Raw genomic sequence first — 24,749 nt, forward strand, 5'->3', positions numbered from 1 at the left:
AGAGAAGAAGATCAACAGAAGGAGAGTAGTAAGAAGGTATTCAAAGCAGACGGACGTAGCATGGAAAAGCAGCAGCAGAAATCAGCGGATATCAATTACCATTACCTGTGCACCGCGATTTAATATCAATAAAACAATACCTAAATAATATCTTACATACATACATATGTTATATACTCATCTATGGAGACGGAAAATGCTTAAAAGCTTGGCAAAAGTCTTATAATATAGTACAACCTAAACACACACTTTATTCGACTTATCATAAGGCTTAAAAGTGAAAATATTCCCCAAATGTATTACGTTTCATTTACATAGTTTTTAAAGCTTTGTTTGCGTCTGGACTTTTTCAGAACAGCAAACAAGCTTTTTCCTGAACAATCTAGTTATCTAGTTGGGAAAACTCACTATGCAAGATTTAAGGACTTTGTTCCCTGTGTGGGGGACTCAGATTTAATAGAATTTATTGTATTTGGAAAGACTCACATAAATTATCGAATGATTTTGTTTTGTAAGTCCGTAATACAGGCAATATATAAGTATTTACGAGTGCACCAGGTGCGGCCACACGAAAGACGCTCTCCGTCCGGCGCCGGAATACGAGTTTCGTCTACGAATAGCATTTGACACTTGCAGTATCTGCCAGCGCTTCACCTTCTCTTTCAAACTCAGGAAAAACTGCGGGTGAGATGAAAAAATTTCAAGACCAGCAGGCACAGAATACTCTGGAGGATTATACTGAAGAACGAACGCAAAAAAAACAGAGAGAGAGAGATACCGCGGGTGACCGATATAACATAAAGCATATCTCGATTCGTCAGAACTCACGAGCCGAAATTCGAACCAGGCAAGTGAAAAACTGGGCCGTCGAGGCCGTAGATCCTCCGACTAATTTCCGGGGCTTTGCACCGCCGCCACCGCCCCCCCTTTCACAGCATGACTGCCCACGTAGGCAAGATGGAAAGGACCGAAATGCTTTGAATATGGCTCGAAATATGATGCTGAAAAGGACTCTGCGATCTGTGTGCGACCAGCGTAGTGCTCGAAAACTGAGGGAACATTTCCGAAAGGCACGCCCTAAGCATCTTGTCCATGAGAGAGCCCTTCGAGTCGATCTGCCACCATACCAGACGAAGGAATACTGTTTCGATACCAAAATGATAAATTCCCTACAGGATCTGCCTAATCGCTATAGTGAAGAACGTTTTCAGCCAACACAAAATGCTTTTGATAGAAAACATAAGGCGACAAGAGAAGTTTCACGGCAAAAGCAGCCAAAACGCAAAACATGGCCACGGCTTGCCGATTTACCAAACAACCATATGGAACCGTACTGTGAGGGGGCGATCCCGGATGGTCCTCATCTCCAGCATAACCCCCTGTGGGATATATACTACCGGCGTATTCCGCACCGTGACAGAATTAGAGTGAATGAACTGCCCGAAGAGCAGAATTTGTATGAGTGGATGGAGCCCGCTAGACGTCATTGCTTTGTTTCCACCAACGACATCGTGTCGGAGGCCTCAGCCCAAGAAAAGCAGCGCCACACTGGTGGCGGCTCCTTTCACAAGACCAGGGGAGCGGTCCGCTTTATGCTAAGTTCCCACGCAAGCTCCCATAAAAGTCTCCTTTACATAAACTATCTGCAGCGCAAACTTAAGGAGAAGAGGAAGCTGGTTAAGACATTAGCCATCATACATCGCTACGTCGAAGCTGAGTATGAGTGTGCCCAAGCATGGCTGCAGGACCTAGGAAAACAGAGTGTGCTAACAGAGATGGCTTACAAGTCCCAGAAAAAACAAAAGTATCGTGAGTTTTGACGCCCTGTCCTCGATGAAAACGAACGGTAAAGTGCAGAATATTTTCGGGTTTTTCTTAACTTATCATGATGATACATGTAGGATTAATCTGATCTGCAGGACTGATATTTGTATTCAAGTCTGGATTGTGCCGTAAATATAAGATTACAATATTTCATATATTCGTAAAAAGCTCTTGCTTAAGCCGGTCGTCTTTTCACCTCGCTCCTGCATTTTCTGCCTTCTTGCCAATTTAATTCAATATTAGTTACAACTAATCGTGTACATAGGCGTTGCATCGCCTATGAACACACGCTTTGGACTTTAACTGAAACCTGGCTTAACTCTTCCGTCTATAATCATGAAATTTTCGTTCCTAAGTTTATCACTTATAGAATGGACCGTCCATCTTTTGCTGGTGGGGTTCTGATTGCTGTTAAAACGGATTTCTCATCTGAGTTGTTCCCATTCAACAATATCTATGGCATTGAATTCATTGCAGCCAAAGTTTGTATTGACTTGCTCCTACATTCCTCCCAAATCAGTTGCTGAAGTTTACTCATATCACCTCTCTGCAATTCAGACTATTGCATCTACTTTAGGTTGCAACGATCATATTATTGTCATGGGTTATTTTCACTTACCACTTCCTTCTTGGCTGCCTAGTGATGAGTCTAACCTGTTGCTACCAAATTACCACAGCGGTTTTATCGACGGGCTTACCCATGTCTCCCTTGTCCAAATCAATTCCATACGAAATAGTAGGGACAGCCTCCTAGACCTTATGTTTGTTTGTGATTGTTGAGGAACGCATCCGATATTATTTTGTCACCTTTATATATTAAGTCCATCTCGAAAACAAAAGGAAATTAGGATAGAATGTAAGAGACGAAAAAACAGCTGTATTCGCTTGCCGCTGCGCCGGCATTATTCAGTACCGAAAAGACAGCGAACCGAACAAGAAATAAAAATAATACAGTCCACTAAAATCAAGCTACTCAAAAGGGAGTATTCCAGATCATTCTTTGGTCCTTTCGAGCCGGATTCTTGTACAGTTTTTGGTGTGCTTCGGTATTCAGTTGATAATTGTTAACAATGGAACAATTAAGGGCATTGGTAAAGACCCGTGGCAGACTCAAGGCCATTATCACACGCGCTTTGGCTTGGGTAGAACGGTCGGAATCAACTTCAGCGACAGAGGTCACATCACGGATAGAGCTGCTCCAAACTGCTTGGAAGGAGTTCTTACAACTTGGGGATTCCATAGCCCTTCTCGAACAAGTGGATGGGTATGTGGATCCAGAGGAAGAAAACATTCTTTACGAGGAGAAGTACCTGAAGGCACATGCTATGCTTTTGGAGAGGAAGGAGTTTCTACAAGCAACTCTAACTACAACAAACATCGGGGATGGCAGCAATGGCCTTCATCTACAAAACGACGCAGTACTCAGTCTGCTACAACAACAACAACAGCTATTCGAGCAGTTAGCTGCAAACCAGAACACAACGAACATGTCCGTGCATGCTTATGGTGACGGCGAAGTTAGAGGTACGGCGAATTCGAATTCTGCAGTTGGTGCGGCGCCATCAATGCAAAGCGAATTGCCTAAAATTCAAATCAAGCGGTTCGTTGGCAACTACACAGAGTGGCCAGCCTTTCAGGATATCTATGAAAGTACAATTCATAGCAAGCAGCATTTGACGAACACACAGAAGTTCCATCATTTGAAAACACTACTGATCGATAAAGCTGCCAACTTGGTACGTCATTTGGCAATTACTGACACTGCCTACAGCACTGCATGGGAGCGTCTAAAAGTAAGGTACAATCGGCCGAGGCATATTGTGAATACGTTTTTGCAACAATTTATGAGCTTGCCAACAACTACTAAAATTGATGCGGCGGTTTTGAGTAAGGTATCCGACGGTGCAAACGGGATTGTTCGTGGTCTGGATGCTGTTAACCAAACGGGACGCGACTGTTCATCTATCTGGCACTGGAGAAACTTGACGCTGACACGAGGCGCAGGTGGATTGAACGCAGTATGGACAAAGACTCACCCACTCTCGACGACTTCTTCAAGTTCTTGGATGATCGTTGCGAGGAATTGGAACTGAGCAAAGGGGAGCTTGTGACCGTCGGGAAAGCAGCTACGCAAGGGCACAAACCAAAACGCTTCACACATTCGATGGTGGCGGTTGAAGGCAGCAACTGCACCAAATGCCATTCGACAGAACACATTCTGTATGGCTGTTCTCAATTTTTGGACATGACAGTTTTGCAACGACGATCTTTTGTTAAGGATAAGGCTTTATGTTACAACTGTATGAAACCTGGTCATTTGAGCAGCAAGTGTAAATCCAAATACACATGCAAACACTGCAAAGGTCATCACCACACCTTACTCCATTCACAAGGTACTACATCTTTCACTATCGGGAGCTTTCCTCAAACTGAGGAGGAGTATGGGAGCAATTCAAATGCTCAATACAACACTGCGGTGACTTCAAGTCACGTTGCCCAAGTAGAAGGTGCATCTTCGGTTGTATGTGCGCAAGGCACTGCAACATCAACACTAACAAATGGATTGAGCAGAAGCACATTACCCACGGCCATGGTTTATGTTCAGAACGCAAAGGGAGAATACATAACCTGTCGAATCTTATTGGATACAGGCTCAGAACTCTCCTATGTATCGGAACGCTGCGTATGGTCTACATTTACAGGAAGGAAGATGTACGACAGCAAGGGCAATCTTATCGCCATTTCATCGGTTTTCGGATGGGTTACAAACACGTAACGCAATTACACTTATCACAACCTTCGATATAGAATCGTCACTCCAGAAGTTTTGGGAGCTGGAGAGCGTCGACTGTACTACTAAACTGAAACCCGAATATGAACAGGTCGAGAAACACTTCCTCGCCACACACACTCGAGATGAAAAGGGGAAGTACATACAGCTTCCATTCAACACTGCACATCCTGAATTTGGAGACACTCTACAAGGAGCTCTCAGCCGTTTCAAATCGGTGGAACGGCGCTTACAACACAATGAGCCGCTACGAATCCAATACATCAATTTCATGCGAGAATATCAATCTTTGGGACACATGCGAGAACTGCCGTCAAACGAAATCACTGCTGGGCAGCATTTCTACATGCCACACCACCCTGTGTTGGGTCGAAAACTCCGTGTAGTTTTTGATGGTTCATTTCGCGACACCAATGGAAAGGCCTTGAACGACACTCTCTTTATAGGACCCAGCATCCAACGCGATCTGTTTGCTGTGTGCCTCCGCTTCAGAATGTACAAATTCGTATTCTCAGCTGACATTGTGAAAATGTTCCGCCAAATATGGGTCAGCAGCAAGCATCGAGACTTTCAGAGGATCATTTGGAGAGAAGATCCATCGGAACAAATCAAGCATTTCCAACTTTGTACTGTCACATACGGAACCTCATGTGCACCATTCCTAGCAGTTCGTGTATTGGAACAACTGGCTTCGGATCATCGGCACGAATTCCCGAATGCTGCGAAAATCCTATTGGAGGATTTCTACGTTGACGACGTTCTTACTGGAGCAAACAGTGAGGAAGAACTGCTACAAAATCGAAACGAACTCATACAACTAATGTCTTGCGCCAACTTAGAGCTCGGAAAATGGGTATCAAATACCAACTCCATAACAGAGGACCCCGATTCCTCTACCCAACTTACTCATTCGTCACCAGTAAAGGTTCTGGGACTCTACTGGCACCCTGGAAAAGACACTTTATCGTACAATGTGGGTCTATCTGCAAATCCCAGCTGCACAAAACGACAAGTCTTGTCCGACGTATCACGGATATTCGACCCGCTTGGACTCATGGCACCCGTCCTGGTTCAATTCAAGATCCTCTTTCAACGCCTATGGCTACTCAATCTGGACTGGGATGATCCACTCCCAAACAAACTGGCAGACGATTGGCTGAAGTGGCGAGCAGATCTCGACACTTTGCAGCAGTTTCAGCTGCCACGTTTGGTTGTCAACGACGCAGACAACATCGAGTTGCACGGATTCTCCGATGCTTCAATCAAGGCATACGCTGCTGTAGTGTACAGCAGAGTAATACACGACGATGGCTCTATTTCCGTATCGATAGTAGCTGCAAAGACAAGGGTGGCCCCACTCAAGCAACAATCTTTGCCACGCCTGGAACTTTGCGGAGCACTTCTACTGAGCAAACTGATACGCTCAATTAAGTCTGCATTACGACAGAGAAACACCACTGTCTTTGCATGGTGCGATTCTACAATTGTTCTATCATGGCTATCATATGCACCAGCCCAGCTGAAGACATTTGTTGGGAACCGCACTTCGGAAATTCTGGACTCCATCCCTCGCCATGCTTGGCGTCATGTGGACTCCAAAACAAACCCAGCTGATTGTGTGTCCAGAGGCCTCATGGCTGCCGACCTTATGGACTTTCAGTTGTGGTGGACTGGTCCCTTGTGGCTACGGGACAGGGATCAATTCATGGTAAAGTTGAACAACTCAAGGTATTACTTATCTCTTTCAGGAAATGGCATACAAAATGAAGTCAAAACTACGTGCTTGTCCACATTGACCGAATCACAATCGGTTAATCAGCTGGAGGAACTAATAGCCCGAGTTTCTTCCTGGCTGAAGCTCGTCCACGTTGTTGGCTATGTTGTTCGCTTCATTGAACGCACCAAGCATCCATCTCAGGACAGAAGCTCCACATCTCTTACATTTGAGGAGCTCAATACGGCACGCATTATGTGTTTGCGACAAACACAAACATGCTTCAAAGACGACTACCAACTTTTACTTGCCAAGAAACCATTACGGAGCCGATCTTAACTGGTGAAACTTTCACCAATCATTGACAAGGACAATGTACTCAGGGTTGCCTACAGAAGCAAAACACCCAGTCTTGCTGCCAAAACACCATCGCGTCACGAAACTCATCTTGGAACACGAGCACCGAGTCAACCTGCACCCAGGTGTTTCTGCACTATTCGTTATTGTTCGCCAAAGATTCTGGATATTCGGCGCACGTAATCTCATACGCAAAATTACACACGACTGCTTGGCTTGCTTTCGACAAAGACAGCACACATCACAGCAACGAATGGCTGACCTACCCAGCATTCGTATAACGCAGGCACTGCCATTTGTCAACACCGGTTGCGACTATGCTGGGCCAATCCTTCTCAAGGATGGCAAGGGTCGCAAACCACGCATCAGTAAGGGCTACATATGCCTATTTGTTTGCCTAGTCACGTCGGCAATCCACTTGGAACTTGCCACTGATCTCACCACTGAAACGTTCCTGGCAGCGCTGCGGCGCTTCATATCTCTACGTGGGAGGTGCAGCAAAATCTACAGCGACAACGGCACAAATTTCATCGGTGCAAAACGCTCACTCGATGAAATGCAAACACTACTGGCGTCACAGCAACACACCAACCTGATCACCCATACCCTGGCAGATGATGGTATCCAATGGGTTTTCATTCCACCACGTGCGCCTCACTGGGGTGGAAAGTGGGAATCGGCAGTTCGATCTGTTAAACTGCATCTTCGGCGAGTCATCGGAAGCTCAACGCTTACATTTGAGCAGATGCGTACCCTACTTGCTCTAGTCAGCGCAGTGGTCAACTCACGACCTCTCTGCTACACACCAGATACTGAGGTCAACTATCTATCGCCAGCTCACTTCTTAATTGGACGTCCATACACCGCTATACCTTAGGCTGACTTGGATCACATCCCTGTGGGCCGATTGGGCTACTGGCAGAGCATTCAATCTATGTACCAAGGTTTCTGGAAAAAATGGCATCAGGAGTACCTGACAACGTTGCAATAGCGTCCGAAATGGACCACGTCAGTCCCTAACATCACGAGCGGAGACGTTGTGCTTGTTAAGGAATCCAACACAACACCGTCTTCATGGAACATCGCAAAGGTTATTGAAACCTATCCAGGAAAGGACGACCTAGTTCGAGCAGTCAGGCTCAAGACCCCATCTGGAGAAATTACCCGACCAATCACTAAGATTGCTGTATTGCCCGGTTCAGAAACTATGTTTCAGGGCGGGCCGGGATGTTGAGGAACGCATCCGATATTATTTTGTCACCTTTATATATTAAGTCCATCTCGAAAACAAAAGGAAATTAGGATAGAATGTAAGAGACGAAAAAACAGCTGTATTCGCTTGCTGCTGCGCCGGCATTATTCAGTACCGAAAAGACAGCGAACCGAACAAGAAATAAAAATAATACAGTCCACTAAAATCAAGCTACTCAAAAGGGAGTATTCCAGATCAGTGATTCTGCTCTAGCTACGGTCTCCAGAGTAAGTCCAGTATCACTTCCTGAAGAACCCTACCATCCAACTTTAGCTATATCCCTTGAGTATGTCCGATTCAGTTGTGCTGCCAATCCCATGGCACGTTGACTGGTCTTTTCTCCACGAGTTACAGAACATTGACGAAACCGTCAATTCGTTCTATGACACTATTAACGACGCCCTTAATATGTACATATGTTCCTGTTATCAAATCTGTTTCGTCAAAACTTCCAAGAATTTGTCCTATTTAAAGAATAGAAAAACTAGGCTCTATAAAAAGTATCAGAATACTGGATCTATGTCTGTCTTCGCCCAATATTCCTCTGTTCGTTCTCAATTCCTTATTAATTGTTAATTGTTAATATTGTTATTGTTAATATTGTTAATAGTCTGTGTTATAATCAATACCTTTCCCGGTGTGTTAAAAATTTTCGTAGTGATCCTTGCACTTTTCTCTCCCATTGCCGTCGTATGAGCGTAGATGTCGCCTTGTGCACCTCTCCTCTCTCGAGGATCGTAGGACCATCGCGGCACAGATATTTCTGTATAATCTACTAGTGGGTAATATTGATTGTCCTGACCTGCTTAGTCGGATTGGCTTTAGTGCGCCTGCCAGGAGCCTAAGAGCGCATGCACCTATTGTGGTCGATCGGCATCGGACCAACTATGGCAATAATGAGCCCATTTCCAGGGCTCTCCGCCAACACAATGCGCTGCCAGCAGGGATACGGTTTGACTTTTGCCAGGGAAGAGAGCCGTCAGACGGATACTTTCTGACTTTTTTCTTTTTCATGTTTGATTTTTATATTTTGTTGCTGTTTGTTATTATTTAAGGTAGAATTAAGCTAGTTTAGCCAGTTAAGGATATTTTTTTGAATCTGTTGGCCAATAAATGAATAAATATAAAAAATTCTATTCGTTCGTAAATTCTAAACGTAAGTCCAATGCATTTCCTCCATCCCTTCATTATCAAGACAAGTCAGAATCTTCTGCTTCTGGTATTGCAAATTTATTTTCCACCTTCTTCCAATCAACGTACTCGTCACATATCTACCACGCATCCACTCCGTATCCTCTCCATTTACCTCATGCCAACAGAATTTGTCTGCCTTTCTTTGAGGAAAGTGAGGTTCTAGATGGTTTGTCAACGATTGACATATCATTCTCAGCGGGTCCAGACAAGGTACCATGCTGTATTTTAAAGCACTGTGCGCAGTCTCTATGCAAACCCTTGACATATATTTTCAACCTATCATTGGAACGGTCTTGTCGTCCAGTCATTTGGAACGAATCCTACATCATTCCGCTTTACAAAAAGGGTTCAAGAGCTCACATTGAGAACTACCGAGGTATTGCAAAGCTTTCCGCCATTCCGAAGCTGCCTTCTTACCAGGCAATTGCAACACCTATTCAGTAGTCTCATATCTCCATCGCAAAACGGATTTTTTTTTAAATCGATCAACATCGACAAACCTTCTCGAGTTCTCTTCTGCAATTAAACGAGGATTTCAAAGCTCACTGCAAACAGACGTAATTTTAACGGATTTTAGCAAGGCCTTTGATTCCGTGAACCATTCTCTGCTCCTTCACAAGCTTTCCTTAATTGGTTTCCCCACTAATCTTCTAAACTTAGTAATGTGTTGTCGAATGTCGTTAATGTTACATCAGGAGTGCCACAAGGTAGTCATTTAGGTCTACTTTTCTGTGTATTTTGTTTGTGAATGACCTTCCTCAAGTTATAACATACTCTTACTCTTTTTTTCAAAAAATCTCCTTTTTCTGAACTTTTTTAAATGCAAACTTATGACTTTTTACAGTAGCACTCCACATTTTGTCTCGTACGCTCTTGGAAATCATGCCCTCGAACGAATTTCGAGCACAAATGACCTTGGAGTTCTTTTCGATCATAGACTGTGCTTTAATAGCCATATAGCTGTAACTGTAAATAAAACAAAAGGTGTTCTAGCGTTTAAAAAGCGTTGGTCCAATGAGTTTGACGACCCGTATGTCACGAAAACACTGTAAGTCTCCTTGGTTCGTCCGATTCTGGAATGTTATTCTTGTGTGTGGAGTCCACAGTACAAGGAGCAACAGTCCATTTTCGAATCGGTCCAAAAACCATTTTTGCTTTACGTAATTTAAACTGGGACTCGGACACAAGCTCCCAGTTGGGATTGTTGACTCACAATCACTTCTTGGCCAGCTTGACTTTTCTGTTCCCCTTAGACCTACCCGTACCTTTCGTCCGTTTCGTTTACCCTTCTGTAGGTCTAATTACGCTCAACACGACCCTTTTCGAATTTTATGCTCTAATTATAATAATCTTTATCATACCCTATCCCTGAATTATTCCTTAAAATTAGAGCTAGTACCTGTACCCACAATCCTCTAGTTTTTAATTATTTCTTATATCCCCTTTTTTCCTTTAATTTTAATCATAGTTTATATTAGCAGATAGTTGCGGATCCTCTTCAATAAATAAATAAATAAATACTTACGATACAATTTTGTTACTGTACAGAATTCAAAGTTAAGGGGTATATTGTATTTGTGGTAAAAGTGGATGTGTGTAACGCAGAGAAGGAAACGTTTCCGACCCCATAAAGTAGATATATTCTTGAACTGCATCAATAGCCTAGTCGATATAGCCATGTCTGTCCGTCCGTCTTTCCGTCTGCCCGTCCACAAATCTAATATACCCCTTAACTTTTTTTTGAGTACGGGTATAAAAATAACCAAAAAAAAAAAGATGTTTTGAAAAAATAAATTTTTTTAAGAGTCTTTCCAACAATCACAATTTTTTTATTGATAAATGCAACCGATATATGTATACACCTAATAATATATACCAAAACAATACCAATACATGCCATAGTTTACTTTTTATTTGAGCTGAAAGATGAAGTATGTGCATACAATTGAGAAAATGCTGCTAGCTAAAAAAGTGGTCAACTTTGAATGCTCATATCTCCGAAACTAAAAAGCCGTGTATTTAAATTTTCCAAAGCGCTCACTCAGAAAAAGACTTGCCACCTCTACTCGACGTTGATTAGTTTGATCCGACCCATGCCAGTCCGAGGAGGACGTAAAGAAAGCAAAAATTATTAAAAAACTAAATATTAAACCTCAAGAAACATGTAGAACATGAAGCATAGGTTATAATTGAAGCTTCGTTTTTGTTCAGATTTTCTTGTATACATCTATGTATACATTATGGATAACACTTTTTTTCGGTAAATTCGTTTTTTTTCAGCATTTATATCAGAAACAGAACGAATACATAGGTCTAAGGAACTAGAATTACAAGGAATTAACGTGAAACGGAGCGACATTTATGAATGGACGATACGGCTAGATAAGGAAACACAATGGTACAGGCGTTTCTTCCTACAGCTTCCTGTGGTCAGGTCGGTGGACACGGGCCAGTCTTCGTAGAAGTCTACATCTCGTAAGTCTCCTTGCCAGGACGTTTGGGTGACTCCTTAGCTTTGCCATGTACCTTTAGGCTTGTTGGTTTATAACATCACCGACCAGGGGGACAAGGAGGTCTCTGGCGATGTCAACGTTCCTGATGAACCATTCTGCTCCAGTGATCTTCCGTAGGAACTTACTCAGGAAGGTGCTTATCCTGGTAAGATGTGTCTTTGCTGCTATGCCTTAGACCTGGACTCCATACTGGAGCCAGGACTGCCTGTAGACATTGCTTTCGAGTTTACCCCTTACGTTCCTAATGTGGCTTTTGAAGGTTAGGCGGGTATCAAGGGGTATATATATATATATATATATATATATTCTGGGGCACCAGTTCGCTATGGAAGATTACTTCTGGGCACGTTCCCTCTCGGAGCGTTTGCGTGACCACTGCACACGTGTCTTGATTCGCGCATACAAACGTTCCAACTGCACGCCCAGTTCTCAAATTTTTTGAGGTACCTTTGCAGGTTGTCCGTGTCGTTATAGACACAGCCAGCGCTAGACAACACTGCAGTTTCGTCAGCAAAGGTTGCGACTCTGATGGACTGGTTTTGGGGGGTGCGGACATCGCTGGCTTTGGCATGACATGAGTGAATATATTGTATAGCAACGGCCCTAGCACGCGGCCTTGTGGAAAACCAGCCCAGATGGATTTCGCCGAGGATGCAACTCCATTCGGCACCACTCGGAAGCTCCTATCAGACAGGAAACTTTTTGTCAACTCGTGGAGCTGCGGGTTGAGTAGAGGCTTGATTTTGGAAAGGAGTCCGTCATGCCACACCCTGTCGAAAGCCTTCTGGATGTCAGGGTACGCTGCCACCGTGTATTGTTTCCGGTGGATTCCATCCAAAATGTACCCATTTACCCTATGTAGCTGTTCCGAACAATTTTAAAATTTTTTACTTATGTATGTATGTATGTATGTAGTTTTATAAAACCGAAATTTAAATTTTCATCCGCATGTCATTTCTCACAAGATACATAAATATGTACATGTACATACAAAAAACATACATACGATACATATATGTACTTCTCTCTTATATATTCCCTTGGTCCTGGCATCACGAGTGAACGGCTGGACCGATTTCACTAATTTATTTTTTGTTGTATTTGTTATCGTCAGGAGAAGGTTCTTATAAAAGAAAAAATTAAGAAAATTGCGCGGAAAATTCGAAAATTTAAGAATAATAGGAAAAAGTTTAGTATTTTTGTATAAAGTAGGCCTTTCCAGGGCTGTCAAACGTTAGTTTGATTTTTTGTATGGAAAGTGTTGCATAAATCAAAAAAATAAATTCAGCAATCAAAAAAATCTGTTTATATAGTACAGATGAAATAATCTGTTTAGAATGATTTGGCTAATTGTTTAAAAATAGTTTAAAAGTGCTGAAAAAGCCCGAAAATTTTGCGGAAAATGTAGAATACATTTCTGATCTTTTTTAAACATTGTTTTGTGTGAGTATTATCATCATTAATATATGTATATAGATCAATAAAGATGCTGCACAAGAAGATGGTTTTCAGATATGAATGAGGAAGTACGGGAATCCGTACGAGAGATAATAACATGAAGCATCCGTATGCGTAGTGGGAGACGGAAGCACAGTCGACCAATTGAAGGTGCCGGAATGGAATATTGTGTATTTTATACCCTACAATTATTGCAAATCCGACTCACTTCTCACCCATGTGGCTGTTGGAAAACGGGAAAGTACATGAAAATAAAATTAAATACATATTTATTAATAACTTGTGACGCATGGTGTGCTTCTGTTACTCACTGTCTGCAATGATGACAATGGAAATGCATGGACGGGTGGCATGTTATATGTTAAGCAGGCAAGACCGCCCGTGCTGCCGTACCTAGAAGAAAATATAAATATAAACAAATTTTTTTAATTGAACTTCTAAGTGCTATTTCTCTTTCGCGCATACAAATGAGCACATATACAAACTTATGTATTTACATTTGTACGTACAATAGGTACTCACATGAATACACGTACGCAGACAAAACGTCAGACGGACACAATCACACACATGGATTTCGATTTTTTGTTTTTCCTTTGCACATTACGCAAAAACAGCAAGAACGACTGATTTTGTGGCCAAGCGATAAGAAGATCATCGTAAAACGAGCTTTGGAACCGTAAGGGCGCAGTGAGCGAATATTGCCAAGTGATGTGTCCACCACAAAACAATTGCTCCTTGAACTCGATTAAGGACTCTTTTCAAAAGCCATCCACTTCCTAAAACTATAAAAAAATTGATTCATGAAAAACACTGAACACACACGAACATTAACACGCTCAAATACAATACAATTCATTGTAGGGAAAGCGCGCAAATGTGGGAAGAGCGTGATTTTAAACACAGACACACTCACACGCAGCACGAGCACAGCTGTTGGTGTTGTTTAATTTAAAAAAGAAGAAAGATATTTGCGCGGAACTCAGTTGTGCGCTAAACTTTGCAATCGTCGGGCCAGACCAGTTTCACCAGCTGATCGAGAGAAATGGAATCGTCAGCGCTTACATCTGTGGTCCTGCTGGTGCTGCTCGCCATTCTCGCTGGAGGGGAGGCGGCACTTCCGTATCGCTGTAAGCTGAGAATACAGAAATACTACTTATAGGAGCACGCTTCATTTACTGAACAATTTGCTTATCCAGCAGCTTCATCGTATCACTATAATCAGCAGTTCTGCATGGACACACAGACCGGTCGCCATCTGTATGTTGGTGAGGTTTTCACACGCCTGGGCCTATGCATAAGGGTTCAGTGCCTGGGCACTCTGCAGCTCTGGGAAGACAGGTGAGCTTTTAATGTTTTGATATGAACTCTAAAATATATAAACTTTTTGGTTCAGTTGTTTGGTGCCGAGCTCCATCAAGGGCGACTGCCGGCCCGTTCCGCCAACAGAGACTAATCTTGAATACCCCAGGTGCTGTCCGCTGTACGAATGCAAGACATACGAGTCGAATGCGGAAGGAACATTGGAACAAACCAATACTTACGACCACAATGGCTCGCTGCGCAAGTCGCACCTTACGGAAGTGATAGTAATAAACAAAAAGCAGCGGCTAGATCCGCAGGAAACTCGTTCCGATACGTAAAAACTATGTGTAGGCTGCGCAGCCTAGCTTTTTTGCTTATAATTGTAATTAATATTGTGATTGTGTGGAATTAGACCCTAGTTAGTTGTAGTTTCAGCTGTTGCGTTGCGTTTTGATGAAAGGAAATCAATAAAACGAAGGAAATGTGTACCATATAACATTGGTCCCCTGACGCACTTAGTTCAAGTAGTGGTGGATCGTTCATGAACGATCAAAAAAAAAACGAACTAAAGTGAAAGAACTGAACTATAACCTAACCTTATGCCTAGTACTCAGACGTTTCGCAGACTGGTACTCAGTTCCGAAAAAGGGCCATTCGATACATACTAGAAAAGCAACCGATGGTATTTTCCCATCTCGAGCGGAATATAGAATTATTCTGTCTTGCGTCGTCCAAAAGATATATACACACACATCAAAAATGGAAAGAAACAAGTGCAAGCCAGCTAAAAAAGTATAATAATGAAGAACAAATTAAATTTAATTAAGACATTCGCATGAATACCGATTATATGGATATTATTATTTATTAATCTTATACCCGGTACTCATTTTAGTCATATAAAAGGAAATAAAAAGGTGTGTGCAGTGCACACCTCTGGTCACACCACTGGCCGCTAGAAGAATATATGGCCCATTTTGCTATCAAACATATTTTTAACTGAGTACTAGGCTTTACGTTTCTGTTTGCTAGGTACCATAGCTGAATATAGAATACTTCTATATTTTTCGAGCGGATAGCAAAATACAATCGAATACCAGCAAATACCATCGACTGCTTTTCTAGTATTAATCGGCATTAATTTTCAGATGTAAGCTGAGTTTTCTGTCCCAGCTCCCAGGGCCTTCGGCTCGGGGTCGGGAGCCTGCCTCAGCGGCAGAGAAGCCCTATGCACAATTCCTTCGTGTCTGTTGTTTTCGCACACAAACGCACCAAAAAAATGCAAGAGGCTGTGTGCCGACCCCTGGTGTAAACAGACACGACAAAATTTTTATCAATTCTTATTTTCCGAAACCGTTTTGAGTTTCGTTTCCAGGTTACGTAAATGTGTGTGTGCCATGTATTCACACATACTGTGCTTGTGTGGGTTCTAAAATTTTTGTCCTTCCCCTGGAGTACCAGAAGAGCGATGCCGCTGCGACAGACGAGTAGAATATGAAGTCGACGTCGCGATCGACGCGTTGGTCAAACCAAACTCTTTTTATACCCGTACTCAAAAAAGAGTTAAGGGGTATATTAGATTTGTGGTAAAAGTGGATGTGTGTAACGCAGAGAAGGAAACGTTTTCGACCCCATGAAGTATATATATTCTTGATCAGCATCACTAGCCGAGTCGATATAGCCATGTCTGTCTGTCCGTCCGTCTTGTTGAGCGCCTGGATCTCAGAGACTATAAGAGTTAGGGTAACCAAATTTGATTTCCAGACTCATGTGATATCACACTGCTACAAGTGTATTTCAAAATTTCGCCCCGCCCCCTTCCGCCACCACAAAGGACGAAAATCTGTGGCAGGCACATTTTTAAAGATACGATAAAACTAAAAGCGCAGTATCGTAGAGAATAGCCATATCTATCAGACTGCCGAATCTGAATCAGATTGGATCATAATTATATGATCCCGCTCGCACACTCTGCCGCGTTCAGTGCGCGAGCAACCCCTTGCGGAGGAGATGTAGAATATGAATGGTACATGTTTAATCTACATGTTAGATGTATAATATACATAATATATGTATATGTAGTTAACAGATGTAGCAAAAAAATGTAAAATGCTATAAATCCGACCCAGAACTTTTGTATCTGCAGCTTAACGCCTGAAAGATATTAAGCTTTCAAATTCAAATTTAAACATTTTTTGCGGTATTTTTTTTGAAATTTTGACTTTAAAAATTCGGGAAAAGTCGAAAAAAAAAATAATTCTTGGCCAACACTTTGGTTTGGTTTGGTTTTAGATAGACGCATTATTTAGGCGTCGTTTCAGGTATTTTTCATTAAAATCTTTTTTCAGAACTGCAATGTCTCTATGCAACCAGATATAAGATACTTAAGTTATGTGAAAAATAGAAGCATTACCTCTGAAAATAACCATTAAAGAAAATACCAAATTTTAAAAATACTTAAAAAAAAAAATGACACCATAAAAAAAATAATAAATTACTACAAAAATTTGTAAATCCCGAAATCTATCAGAAAAAGTCGTTTTGTTTCACAGCCTAAATAAAAAGTCCAATTTTGTCGAGTAGTGTCCTACTTTCGGTTAGTTCTCGCTTACTATGTCATCGATTATGTTCCTAGGACATCCCTGTGTTAAAGTAAACAGCCCATCGTATGGCAGGTCATCGCTTATGTCATCGAGCTGCATGACGTTGCCATCGATGTGTGGTTGTTTACACATCGCTGACTCGTACTGCAGGTGACTCAGATCAACAAAAAAAAGGTCTGTATATACTGCAAAAGTATCCGAAGTATTTGCTTGTTTTTTTGGTATGTTTAGACCCACCTCGAAAATTATATCAATTTGATATATTTTGCCAGCAAACATTGCAATAAGCGTACAAAAAACCAAATGAAATATTTCAATAATGAAGACAAATAGAATCTAAGTAATGCAGTATTATATGAATGAGAATTATATGGATATTATAATTTTTTATTAGTTTTCATAAATATAAAACAAATATTGTTTTCAAACAATTTTTTTTTTACGGGGTCCGGCCGGGGGGCCCTCCCCCTTTTTTTTTTTTTTTTGTCCCACTCCTTTCCTTTCCTTTAATGTCCCCCGAGGGCCCCCGGGGGCCGCCCCCCCCCCCCCCCCCACCCTTTTGTTAACTTTAAACAAAACCAAGCAGCGGTCTGAGCAGTGTAACCGTTTGGAATGCAGTGCACACCTTTGGTCACACCACTGGCAAACAGTTTTTGGATCTGAATACTAGGCTTTAAAGTTAATAAAATCCACTTCTTCGGCTGAGGTCGCTCTTCTCCAGGCATTACCTTGGATCACCAATATTTTATTGTTAAAGGAATGTGTCTGGCTATCAGCAGCAGCAGATGGCGACGGCTCCCGTACAACCGCCGCAACCACCGTGAAGGAAACATGTTTTAAAAACAATATTTGTTTTATATACATATTTATGAAGAAATAATTAAATAAAATTTAATTGAGGCAGCTATTTTCGAGAAAATTATATGGAAATTAAATTTATTATTTTTATTAATTTTTATGAATATAAAACCAACATTCTGCTTGTACCTCCTCTGCCAAAACAAGAGCTGCCAATCCCAAGTAGTATAAATTGATTATATTTGTTTTTGCTTTGTCTATTGGGTTATTTTCGTCTCTGCCCATGTGTATGCTCTGCAAAACATTTTATCTTCACGGTGGTCGAGGCGGTTGCACGGGAGGCGTCGCCATCTGCTGCTGCTGATAGCCAGACACATTCCTTTAACAATAAAATATTGGGGAGCCCAGGTAATGCCTGGGGAAGAGCGACCCCAGCCGAAGAAGTGTATTTCATTAACTTTGTTTACTTTAAAGTTTAAACAAAACCAAACAGCTGTCTGAGCAGTGTAACCGTACGAAATTCATTGCACACCTCTGGTCACACCACTGGTCACTGCTATCAAACAGGCTTAAGACAGAACACAAAACAGACACAAGAATAAACATTGAAAAAGTGCAGGGAGGCTAATAGCACCAGTTATTAACCTAAGAATATAACACTTAACATTACAAAAGAAAACTGCACCAGATAAAGACAACTACATATACATATCCTAAGAGAAAAAGAATAGCAAAGTTAAGGTCCGCGAATTTCATCACAATAGCATAATGTTGCGATTTGCTTTGTCGGCAGCCCGTCCGGGCAGCAACCTTCTTGGTCAGCAGTCTTCACAGGGCTTTCTGAAATCAAAACTTAAGCTCGCTGATGTGCGTAACTATGCTCGTGGCCCGGTGCGCACACGCGCTCCTGTAGAGGAACAGCAGTTGCGCCATCCATCACTGAAAGAGAAACTGATGGCTCCACCAAGTGTCAATGGTAGGTAAATATAATATGTAAATGCAAATCTTGTGTAATCAGTTTAATATCATCAATTCTAGCGTATTCGATGGGAAAAGGTGCCGCTGCTGGTGCCGCAGTTGTCGGGTTGGGAGCCCTCTGCTACTATGGCGTGGGCCTGGGCAAGCATACGAGCATTGCCGATAATGCCATGTGAGTGTCGTTGGGTTGCAGATGTTGTGCAGTCTAAATTAACTTTTTTTTCAATAAAGAATGTGGCCACAATATGTAAGGGATCGCATCCAGAGCACCTACGCCTTCTTCGGTGGATCTTGCATCCTGACAGCAGCCACTGCAGCTGCCGTTTTTCGTTCGCCCCGCCTGTTGGCGTTGGCCTCGCGCGGCGGTTTCTTGGTAAGTACACACCAGTGCAACTGCCCCCCCTTCACGCAAATCCAAGCAAACGTAAAACTTTCACTTTATTCGAACAGTGGTCTATATCTTCGCTAGCGCTCGTCATTGGCAGTGGGGCAGTAGCGCGCTCAATTGAGTACCATCCAGGCCTTGGGACGAAGCACCTCGCGTGGGCAGTCCACTGCGCCATCTTAGGTGCTGTCATCGCTCCTCTTTGTTTCATTGGTGGTCCGATTCTGACTCGTGCTGCTCTTTACACCGGTGGTATTGTCGGTGGACTGTCCACAATCGCTGCATGTGCGCCAAGCGACAAGTTCCTGTACATGGGTGGCCCGTTGGCCATTGGATTGGGATTTGTCTTTGCCTCCTCGTTGGCTTCTTTGTGGCTACCGCCAACAACAGCACTGGGTGCTGGTGAGTAGTAAACGATGCCTATGGTATGCAATCGTTTAATCCACCCTCCAATAATTATCTTTATCTAGGTCTGGCATCCATATCCCTCTATGGTGGTCTGGTGCTTTTCAGTGGCTTCCTGCTGTACGACACACAGAGAATGGTCCGCAAGGCTGAGGTTCATCCCCAATACTCCTATGCCCCCTTCGACCCTATCAATGCGTGAGTCAATATTGTGTGAAACTGTGTGTTCATAACTAACCCCAATTATTCTGATTTATGCTTCAGCTCAATGTCCATTTACCTAGATGTATTGAACATATTCATCCGTATTGCCACTATCTTGAGCGGAGGACAGCGCAGATAATGAGTCGTCCAGAGCACTTGTTTCGAAGATAAATCGATTATATATTTATATTACTATTGAATAAACTAATGAGTTACCAAGGGAAAATTTATGTCGTATTCTACATGTAAATATAATCTATAGACCTATCAGAAGTTCTGAGTTTCAGAACACTTTTTTATGCTGCGAACATGCTACCTAATATCTACTCTGTGTCTCTAAAACACACACATAAACAAAAATGGGAACATCTTGTGTATTTGGCCCTTAAATGAAAATGTTTCTCCTAAGGTCTAGTGCACAGCATGAATTTAATTTGAATATAATTTCATCATTGTGCGGCGAATGGAAACAAGCCACCACAACTACTAGTGCACCAGAGAGATATCGCGCAATTAGAGTGCACGGAATTAAAAGGATTTATTCATTTTATACATTATAATCAAATAGTATAGGTATATATTAGTTTTGTGGGGGATGTGGATGTGTGTAACGCCCAGAAGAGCGTTGATCAGCATCAAGAGCCATTTACATAGTTACGTCTGTCTGTCCGCCCTATGTTATGTGCCAATGTTAGTTCTTGCACTTCGTTTATCCGCCTTCTCCCTAATGAACTGTTTGATTCTTAATTATTTTATCTGTTTCCATACTGCTTATTCTGCTAAATCTGTCTCTCTTCTCACACAAGCACTAGCCCACCAGCCAACACCGGCAGATGAAGAGTGCGTGAAAAAGAGAGAGATAGTATACTTATACTTATTATACCTTAAGACATCTACTACCCCCCGTGCTACACGCAGACCGAAAAGTGCAGTTGGAAGGAGCTCCGGCCAAGGGATGTGTGAGTTACACGTTATTGAGCCTTCAGTGTGCGATGTCATCTCTCGACAAGCCCATTTGACTGCGGGTGGTATGCTGTAGTCTGTCACCGATCATTCGTGACTGCTCAGACTCGATGGGTGTTCCTTGATCAGTGGTTATGGTTAGAGGCGTGTCAAACTGACAGATCCAGTGTGTGCAGACATCTAAAGCAACTATTACTGCCGCCATATTTGCAGTGGAACAGCTAGAGGCCATATACAGAAGCGATCGATCTGGGACTTCCATGTGATCGACAGCACTGCGAGTGTGCCGTTGGATTTTCGAGCGCTGACATGGAACACATTGACGTGACCAAGTCAGGGAATCTTCGCGAATTCATGATTTTTGTTGGTTTATGAAATTCTTGAAGAATTTTAGTGCGTTCACTAGGCGTCTTAAATCCTTTGGAGTTGATAGCTTAGCCTAGAAAAACAACCTCGTTCTTTCCAAAATGACACTTCTGCGTTATAATGCTTAACATGTTCTCGCGTAGAATTTCAAATATTGGTGCAGGTGTTCCTCGTGAGAGCTGGAGAACACGATGATGTCGTCAATGCAGCAGCCAAAGAAAACACTACGGGACAGTAGTTATTGGAATGTCCTCATGAGCGACAGGAATCTGGTGATAGGCACTCACAAAGTCGATTGTCAAGATCGGAGATGGGGGATCTATGAGTCGCCGGCCCTTGAGATCAATAAGCAAGCCGAAGTGAGTCAAAAAATCAGCTCCGATAATTGCTGACTGGACGTTGGAAATTATGAAAGACAAGCTGAACTTTAGATTATATAATTTTTTTGTTAAGCGGACTACGGGGACTGCCACAAATGTATAATTTGTGGGCCTGTAGAACTGGCAATGCACACCGCAATATTAAATAAATCCGATCCTGCGATTTTATTTTTCTTCATTATTTCACTTTTCTAGCTGGGTTCGCTTGTCGCCTTCCACTTTCGCTTGGGCCTGTGAAATATCCTTTGTATGCTTTTCCCATAATGTCTTAATATCTGGTCCCACAGTCATTAATAAAAGTTTAGTTGAATCACGGTTTTTCTTTTTTTCAGACTAGATTGGCCCTGAAGTTTAGTGGAATACGACCATTGGTTGCGATAAGCGCCCGAATACATCGATAAGCCGAAATATATATAGCAAGCGATAGTATCATCTCGCAACTTTAGTAAACTTTACCAGGGCGAAGGATGCCAGGATTTCCAAATTTGTGTGTAAATGTTTCAAATTGAGCTTGTTAGTGCTTCATAAATCTTTGTCTACAAACCGAATATTTTGACCTATTGTAAAATTGTTGTCCTTGCATATCTACACATTATTGGAATACAATATTTTTGCACAACACAAACAAAAAAACATATTTCTTGGTAATATTAGGCAATTCGAACACTTGACAGACTCTCCAGAATACCAAACGATACGCATAACAGGTAAAACTACCGTTCGTACCTGAAGCAGGTGAGTAGGGGAGAGCCAGACACCGGCCGCGCCCTAAGCCAGCAGATCGATTGGCGACCCTTTCCTAATGTTTTCTTTGCATTGACAGGAACAATTAAAATATTGCGAAGTAGGACGTGGAAAAAAAACTCACTTCAGCCGCGAGCCGGACGAGGAAACTTTTACCAATACGGAAATGGAGCGACGATATTTAAAGAATCCGTTCCAAGATTTCCTTGACGGCGAGAACACGGCGTTCGCCAGCGATGAGGAACACATAAAAAATCTCATCTGTACCTACGTGGATACTATTTTGGAGCATTGTCATCCGAACAGTGACGACGAGGACGACCGTGGGGATTTGTATGTGGGCAATGCCGGCATCGCCTTCATGTTCTGGAAGCTGGCCAGCTGCGAGCAGACGCGGGACCTCTACCCCCCAGCACTACAACATGCATCCGCCTTCATTCGAAATGCCAAAGCGAATGCCGAGCGCTTTAAGAAACGGTCTGCCGAGCGCTACTCCTTTCTCTGTGGCAATGCTGGAATATATGCCGTCTCCGCAGCCATATCACAGGCAATCAAGGACACCGAGGAGCTTTCCAACGACCTGGCGAACTTCAAGTCGGGCATTCCTTCCAGCAAGGAGTTCATTCACACCAAATACGGCTGTGATGAGGTGTTGGTGGGACGAGCCGGCTATCTCTCCGGCTGCTATTGGCTGAACGACGTTTTACCCGATAAGAAGATCACCGACGACGACTTAATCTCCATTTGCCAGCTGATTGTGACCAGCGGTCGCGAGTACAGCAAGATGAACAATTCCCCTTTGCCGCTGATGTTTCAGTACCATGGAACAGAGTACTTGGGAGCTGCCCACGGACTGTGTGCTATTCTGCATATGCTGCTAGACAGTCCATGGTTTCGCACAGTGCCAATATCGGCTCCGGCAGCCGAGTTGCGTGAAATTAAGCGCTCCATTGACTACTTTCTCGTGCTACAGGACGCCGACGGCAACTTTCCGGTGGCCCTAGAAGACTTGCGGTCGGGAAGGGACAAGCGCCTTGTGCACTGGTGCCACGGCGCTCCGGGGGCGGTCTATATGCTTGCCAAGGCCTACTTGATATTTAAGGAGGAGAAGTATTTAACGTCATTGCGTCGCTCGGCCGATTTGGTCTGGAAAAAGGGATTCCTTCGCAAAGGTCCAGGCATCTGCCACGGAGTAGCTGGCAACGGCTATGTGTTTTTGCTTCTATTCCGACTGACCAACGAAATGAAGTACCTTTACAGGGCGCACAAGTTCATGGAGCTGTTGACCAACTCTGAATTCAAGCAAAGGGCTCGGATACCTGATAACCCACACAGCCTGTATGAGGGAGTCGCCGGCACTGTCTGCTTTCTGGTAGATATACTAGAACCGGAACAGGCCTACTTTCCCTTCATGGATGTCTTTCACTAAACCCTCAATATCCGAATACCTCAAGGCCAAAGATCAGACCTAGGTCCGCGGCCTACGCATGCTCAAAGCGGCTTCAAAATTGGTGGGCTTATCATTATTTCTAGTCATTTTTTGCCTATTTTTCTCGCCAGACGCAAGGTAATTGCGTTTACCAAATGAGCTCCTGTTTATGGTAATCCTAAAACGATTTCAGATCTTCCAGTGAGCGCAGCAAATGCAGGAATGCTCTCAGTCATTCGCATATCCATATTATTTTCGCTTTAAGCTAAACAATTAACATAATGCATACAACTTATACACACAAATATTACATAAATATACATTATATTTATATACATACTATATACATATACTTGCGATGACATCTACATATATACAGACACATACATACGAGTACTTACCTGCATAATAGGCTTTATACCAATGTGTTACTCACGATGAACTCCAAGTCTTTTGTCAATGAAAATCAAATAAATAATTGTGCTATTTTATACAGATATTTACAATCCTAAATAACTTGCATTCGGTTCGGCCATCATTCGAAACGAGATAGTGGTGAGTCGATTTAGCCATGCCCGTCTCTTTATATTCGTGTAAAAGTGCTACCAATTTCTAAGTAGATTCTCAAATTATAGACTAAAGACAGAAATATTGGCAAAGCGAATTGGAAGTTGGCAACAATTTTGCATGAGACGCTCCTCTAGACAAGAAATTTTAAACCAGCAATAGCCTTTCAGTTTACTGATATTTTCTACTAAATTCTACTACTACATACAGTTGTGTTCAATGAAATAGTAGTGCCGCACCTCATCACTTTCAAAACCCTTTTTGAGATATTTCTAGTCTTTCAAATTAAACAAGTGATACCTTTACGGAAAGCCTGGAATGTAAGCATTAGAAACTTGAAGAAACCCCATTACATTTGCATTCTATCTTCTTGTTATTTATGACTTTAGACAACTACCCATGATATCTGCTGTTCAATGAAATAGTAGTGCTGGGTTAAATTTATTTTTAAAAATGAAAAAACAAAAGCAAATTAATTTAAACAAGTCACCATCCGTAAGCTCAATTTGGTTATTGAAT

At 42.4% G+C, this 24,749-nt stretch overlaps 4 protein-coding genes and 1 long non-coding RNA gene across 12 annotated transcripts; 4 read left to right on the forward strand and 1 right to left on the reverse strand.

Moving 5' to 3' along the window:
- The first annotated feature begins 404 nt into the window (after positions 1-404).
- Positions 405-11,876, forward strand: LOC111072115. 4 transcript variants are annotated; one of them, XM_041595683.1, is made up of 4 exons: positions 405-847; positions 936-1,809; positions 11,413-11,607; positions 11,665-11,876. In XM_041595683.1, exons 2-3 carry the CDS (start codon positions 984-986, stop codon positions 11,592-11,594), a joined length of 1,008 nt encoding a protein of 335 aa, XP_041451617.1. In that variant the 5' UTR covers positions 405-847; positions 936-983; the 3' UTR covers positions 11,595-11,607; positions 11,665-11,876. The 4 variants fall into 4 exon arrangements, with proteins under 4 accessions (XP_041451617.1, XP_041451616.1, XP_022219454.2 ...); XM_041595682.1 differs by having other exon boundaries at positions 405-511; positions 559-1,809; XM_022363762.2 differs by having other exon boundaries at positions 405-1,809.
- A 921-nt stretch (positions 11,877-12,797) lies between these two features.
- Positions 12,798-15,031, reverse strand: LOC111072117. Of its 3 annotated transcripts, none has more exons than XR_002607552.2 (5): positions 15,005-15,031; positions 14,020-14,238; positions 13,626-13,888; positions 13,415-13,496; positions 12,798-13,326 (listed from the first exon to the last, which is right to left on the reverse strand). It is a non-coding gene; the product is annotated as an uncharacterized LOC111072117 (long non-coding RNA). The 3 variants fall into 3 exon arrangements; XR_002607551.2 differs by lacking the exon at positions 15,005-15,031 and adding an exon at positions 14,898-14,993 and having other exon boundaries at positions 12,799-13,326; XR_002607553.2 differs by lacking the exons at positions 14,020-14,238; positions 15,005-15,031 and adding an exon at positions 14,898-14,984 and having other exon boundaries at positions 12,801-13,326.
- On the forward strand, positions 13,721-14,901 carry LOC111072116. 2 transcript variants are annotated; one of them, XM_022363769.2, is made up of 3 exons: positions 13,721-14,233; positions 14,306-14,444; positions 14,500-14,901. In XM_022363769.2, exons 1-3 carry the CDS (start codon positions 14,149-14,151, stop codon positions 14,744-14,746), a joined length of 471 nt encoding a protein of 156 aa, XP_022219461.2. In that variant the 5' UTR covers positions 13,721-14,148; the 3' UTR covers positions 14,747-14,901. The 2 variants fall into 2 exon arrangements, with proteins under 2 accessions (XP_022219461.2, XP_022219460.2); XM_022363768.2 differs by having other exon boundaries at positions 13,726-14,233; positions 14,303-14,444.
- Positions 15,032-18,351: 3,320 nt separating the features above from the next.
- LOC111072136 (growth hormone-inducible transmembrane protein) lies at positions 18,352-20,007 on the forward strand. The gene is made up of 6 exons (XM_022363803.2): positions 18,352-18,785; positions 18,848-18,959; positions 19,019-19,160; positions 19,238-19,574; positions 19,643-19,775; positions 19,842-20,007. The coding sequence occupies exons 1-6, from the start codon at positions 18,578-18,580 to the stop codon at positions 19,918-19,920; spliced, it is 1,011 nt and encodes a 336-aa protein (XP_022219495.1). The 5' UTR covers positions 18,352-18,577; the 3' UTR covers positions 19,921-20,007.
- Positions 20,008-21,926: 1,919 nt separating this feature from the next.
- On the forward strand, positions 21,927-24,167 carry LOC111072135 (lanC-like protein 3 homolog). 2 transcript variants are annotated; one of them, XM_022363801.2, is made up of 2 exons: positions 21,927-22,225; positions 22,314-24,167. In XM_022363801.2, exon 2 carries the CDS (start codon positions 22,401-22,403, stop codon positions 23,661-23,663), a length of 1,263 nt encoding a protein of 420 aa, XP_022219493.1. In that variant the 5' UTR covers positions 21,927-22,225; positions 22,314-22,400; the 3' UTR covers positions 23,664-24,167. The 2 variants fall into 2 exon arrangements, with proteins under 2 accessions (XP_022219493.1, XP_022219494.1); XM_022363802.2 differs by having other exon boundaries at positions 21,927-22,197.
- Positions 24,168-24,749: the final 582 nt, after the last annotated feature.

This window comes from Drosophila obscura, unplaced genomic scaffold (assembly GCF_018151105.1).
Source record: "Drosophila obscura isolate BZ-5 IFL unplaced genomic scaffold, ASM1815110v1 contig_75, whole genome shotgun sequence".
In the NCBI taxonomy this organism is placed as follows: Eukaryota; Metazoa; Arthropoda; class Insecta; order Diptera; family Drosophilidae; genus Drosophila; species Drosophila obscura.

Excerpts from the sequence above, each read along its gene's own strand:
- LOC111072116 (XM_022363768.2), top strand. The coding sequence starts at position 14,149 with ATGGAATCGTCAGCGCTTACATCTGTGGTCCTGCTGGTGCTGCTCGCC. Across the intron at positions 14,234-14,302 it reads GGCGGCACTTCCGTATCGCT|CAGCTTCATCGTATCACTAT; the intron begins GTAAGCTGAGAA and ends TTGCTTATCCAG. Across the intron at positions 14,445-14,499 it reads CTGCAGCTCTGGGAAGACAG|TTGTTTGGTGCCGAGCTCCA; the intron begins GTGAGCTTTTAA and ends TTTTTGGTTCAG.
- LOC111072115 (XM_022363762.2), top strand. The coding sequence starts at position 690 with ATGAAAAAATTTCAAGACCAGCAGGCACAGAATACTCTGGAGGATTAT. Across the intron at positions 1,810-11,412 it reads CCAGAAAAAACAAAAGTATC|CATTTATATCAGAAACAGAA; the intron begins GTGAGTTTTGAC and ends GTTTTTTTTCAG.
- LOC111072135 (XM_022363801.2), top strand. The coding sequence starts at position 22,401 with ATGGAGCGACGATATTTAAAGAATCCGTTCCAAGATTTCCTTGACGGC.
- LOC111072136 (XM_022363803.2), top strand. The coding sequence starts at position 18,578 with ATGTTGCGATTTGCTTTGTCGGCAGCCCGTCCGGGCAGCAACCTTCTT. Across the intron at positions 18,960-19,018 it reads AGCATTGCCGATAATGCCAT|AATGTGGCCACAATATGTAA; the intron begins GTGAGTGTCGTT and ends TTTTCAATAAAG. Across the intron at positions 19,776-19,841 it reads CCCTTCGACCCTATCAATGC|CTCAATGTCCATTTACCTAG; the intron begins GTGAGTCAATAT and ends TTTATGCTTCAG.